General features: G+C 38.7%; 1 protein-coding gene across 1 annotated transcript; it reads left to right on the forward strand.

The window, feature by feature from the left end:
• Positions 1 to 2,711: 2,711 nt before the first annotated feature.
• LOC145636959 (uncharacterized) lies at positions 2,712 to 3,146 on the forward strand. Its single transcript, XM_081688489.1, has one exon. It carries the CDS (start codon positions 2,712 to 2,714, stop codon positions 3,144 to 3,146), a length of 435 nt encoding a protein of 144 aa, XP_081544615.1.
• The last annotated feature ends 216 nt before the right edge of the window (positions 3,147 to 3,362 follow it).

Consider the following 3,362-nt stretch of genomic DNA (forward strand, 5'->3'; position numbering starts at 1 on the left):
ACTCGAATTAACACACAGTAGTCGTTAATATTCTTACAAAAATTGAATCATTTAATACATATTTACATTCACAAATACTTGTACTACTTACTTTGTATACATTTTGTATTACATTTTTCAACAAAAAATTAACTTTTGCAAAAATCAATATTCTCCAGCTTGTCTTGGTTGAATTGATTCTTCTTTTCAATGGGTAATTTCATGGTAATGAAATATCAAAATTCAAGTGCTAGATATTGAAGAAGAGAAGTTAAGAATGAATCCTCACCTAATTGGCTAATCTACTACCTCAATTATTGTGTTAGTGAAATAGAAGAATGTTAGAAGAAAGTGGTATATATGCCGCCATAGTGGAGATTAGGAGAGAGAGTGAAGAGAGAGAATGAGGAGATAGGAGGAGAGGCGGTAGAAATGAAGAATCAATTTCATTTAGGGTTAGTTTATATTTATATGACTATCTATTGCGTTGGGCTTGACCTAAAAAAATTTCTTATGGGTTAAACGGGTTATGATATTCAGACCAAAATTAGTTAAACGGGTTAGGTGGGTTATTTTCGGGTTGGGATTTCTAACCCGATCCCGACCTGTTTATTTTCAAGTCGGGTTCGGGTTGACCCAATTACATAAACGGGTAAAATTTTAATTTAAACCCATTTATTTCGGGTTGGGTTCGGGTCGGGTTGTCGGGTTGGGTCAGCTTTTGCCAGCCCTAGTTTTAAGTGTCCGTTACGAATAAGTAATTATTCGTAACGGGCACCTGATATGCCCTTTACAAATAAGTACTTATTTGCAATGGGCACCTAAAATGCCCGTTACGAATAATGGGTTATTCGTAACGGGGGTTTCAGGTGCCCGTTACGAATAACAATGGCCATCCATAACAACCACATACGTAACAGACGCTGCCCGTTACGGTGGGCCCTTTTTGCCCGTTACAGATGACCTTTTTTCCACTATTGTTCGTAAGAGTATCGCGTGTCCAGTATGAGGTTTTAAAGTAAATTTGCTTTAAGTGTGGCAAATTAGGCCACAAGGAATCTGATTGTGAGCTGGAGGTTCTCCATGATGAGAATGGTGAAGAAAGATGGAGTTGAACATAGGGAAGAACAGAGAGTGAGACCAGAGGAACAAGATCAATATGGTTCTTGGATGTTGGTGCAACGAAACACACGCAAGTATTTTCAGAAGGCTAAAACTGGTCCTCAGAAACGGAATGAACAGAATAAGACTCATGATTGTGGCCAAGGTTCAAAGGTTGGAAGCTTAGCTACTTCAAAGGCAAAAATAATAATGACTCGGGCAAGTTTTGGACTAAGGTGAATTCTACTAGACAAAACAATGGATCGAGGTTCAGTGCCTTGGAGATGGATCAAGAGATGGAGGAGACTAACACGGTCCAGGAAAGAAATTTTACAAGGATTAACTTAGAGGTAAATAAGGAAAGTGCTTCATTGGAGGGCAACTCTTGCCAAAAGGATGCTATTAATTTAGGAGAGGATAGTATTGATATGGATATTGAGAATAAAATCCCTAGCAAACCTCTGAATGAGATGGACATTGACAGCTGAATTAATGAAGTTGTTGACTTGGGATTATCTTTGATTGGAGGGAGTAAAAAAATTCCTAACAATATATTAGGAAAAGATATATCTTGGTGAAAGATGATTCTATTCCTAAATAATTTTATAAAATAAGGAAAATATCAATCCTAATGATATGCTTGATGGGGAGTTGGAATACGGTAGGGACTCGTCTCTTAGATCAGCCGCAAATATTTATCATAACACTCATATGAGATTGCGACTTCAACTCCTTCTGCTCTAAAGGAATCGAATAATGATCAAGTTAGGAACAGTGCTAGTGAGGATGGCTTGCCTTTGATCCCGCTATCATTAGAAATTAGGTCCCCTCCAACATACACATTATTCATCGACTACCCTATGGAAGGCCCCACAATAGTGAAGATGCATCCCATGGCCAACAAGGCATTACTCGAGGTGAACTCATATCTCCCCCCAAGACACAATCCCTTGGAGATGATGATGACAGTGGATATCCCACTAAGAATAAAAGGTCCTATGAAAGCACTGAGGAAGCGTTCCTGGGACTTTTGCCTAGTATTCCATTGAATATGTATGAACGATACCCTAATTTTTCGAGGTTTAATATGTCCTTAAAAATTATGGTTTAGAACGTTCAGGGAGCTGGTAGTAAATTAGCTGCTATACGGGAGCTAATTAGAATTAATGATCCTACAATCCTTGCTTTAGTTAAAACTCACTTTGGCACCCAAGCTCAGAAGGTATGTGATAAAATTGGTTTTTCATGCCACACAAGAGTCGATGCGCAAGGCTTTAGTGGTGGTATATGATTATTTTGGAGAGAGGAGCAAGTCATTGTTACAATTCTAGACAATCATACTCAACACATTATTGTTGAGATTGAACGACAAGGGAAAGAACCATGGATGTTCTCGGCTATTTATGCGAGTCCGGATTCGACTATTCGGAAAGAGTTATGGAGGGAACTAGAAAATATTGCTCGAGGTTATACTGGTCCCTGTTTACTGGCTGGAGACTTTAATGATACCTTGTCAATGTCCGAAATAATTGGGGTTGGAGGTTCAGAGATGAAGAGGAGGTGTAGAGAATTTAGTGAGTGGATTGAAAGCAACAATCTAATTGATTTGGGCTGGCTCAGGCCGTGCACATATGTGGTGCCGTGGTTTGAGTGCTGCAACTTTTAAATCAGCAAGACTGGATCGTGGATTTTCGAATGAAGAATGGCGAATGAAGTTTCCAGAAGGGGCGGTTTGCAATCTTCCTAGAATTTCTTCAGACCATTGTCTGATTCTCATCGGCTCAAATGGTTTTGCCCCTATTCCATCGGCCATTAAGCCATTTAGAATCCATGCAGCTTGGGTGTTTCATGAAAGGTTTAATGAATTTGTTCAATTAAATTGGGATAATAGTCAGCCTTTGATCCCCTTCTTACCAATTTTCGCAAATAATTTGAGTGATTTGAATAAAAATGTTTTTCACAACATTTTTATTAAGAAAGAAGAATTATTTGCAAGATTGGAAGGAATTCAGCGATCCTTAGCTTTAGGTGGACCTTGTCATTTATTGAAGCTTGAGGAAAAATGAAAGGCCAAGATGAACAAAATTCTTGATGAAGAGGAATCACTTTGGTTTCAAAAATCTAGAGCTGAAGCTATATGTGATGGGGACAGAAACACGAGGTATTTCCATTTATCAACGATCGTTAGACAAAAGCGTAATCGTATCGAGACTCTTCAGGATGGGAATGGTGACTGGCTTACGGACCTCAATGATGTAAAGAATGTTGTGTTGTCTTACTAG

The sequence above is a fragment of the Chenopodium album genome, chromosome 6 (assembly GCF_948465745.1).
Source record: "Chenopodium album chromosome 6, dcCheAlbu1.1, whole genome shotgun sequence".
NCBI classification, from domain to species: domain Eukaryota; kingdom Viridiplantae; phylum Streptophyta; class Magnoliopsida; order Caryophyllales; family Amaranthaceae; genus Chenopodium; species Chenopodium album.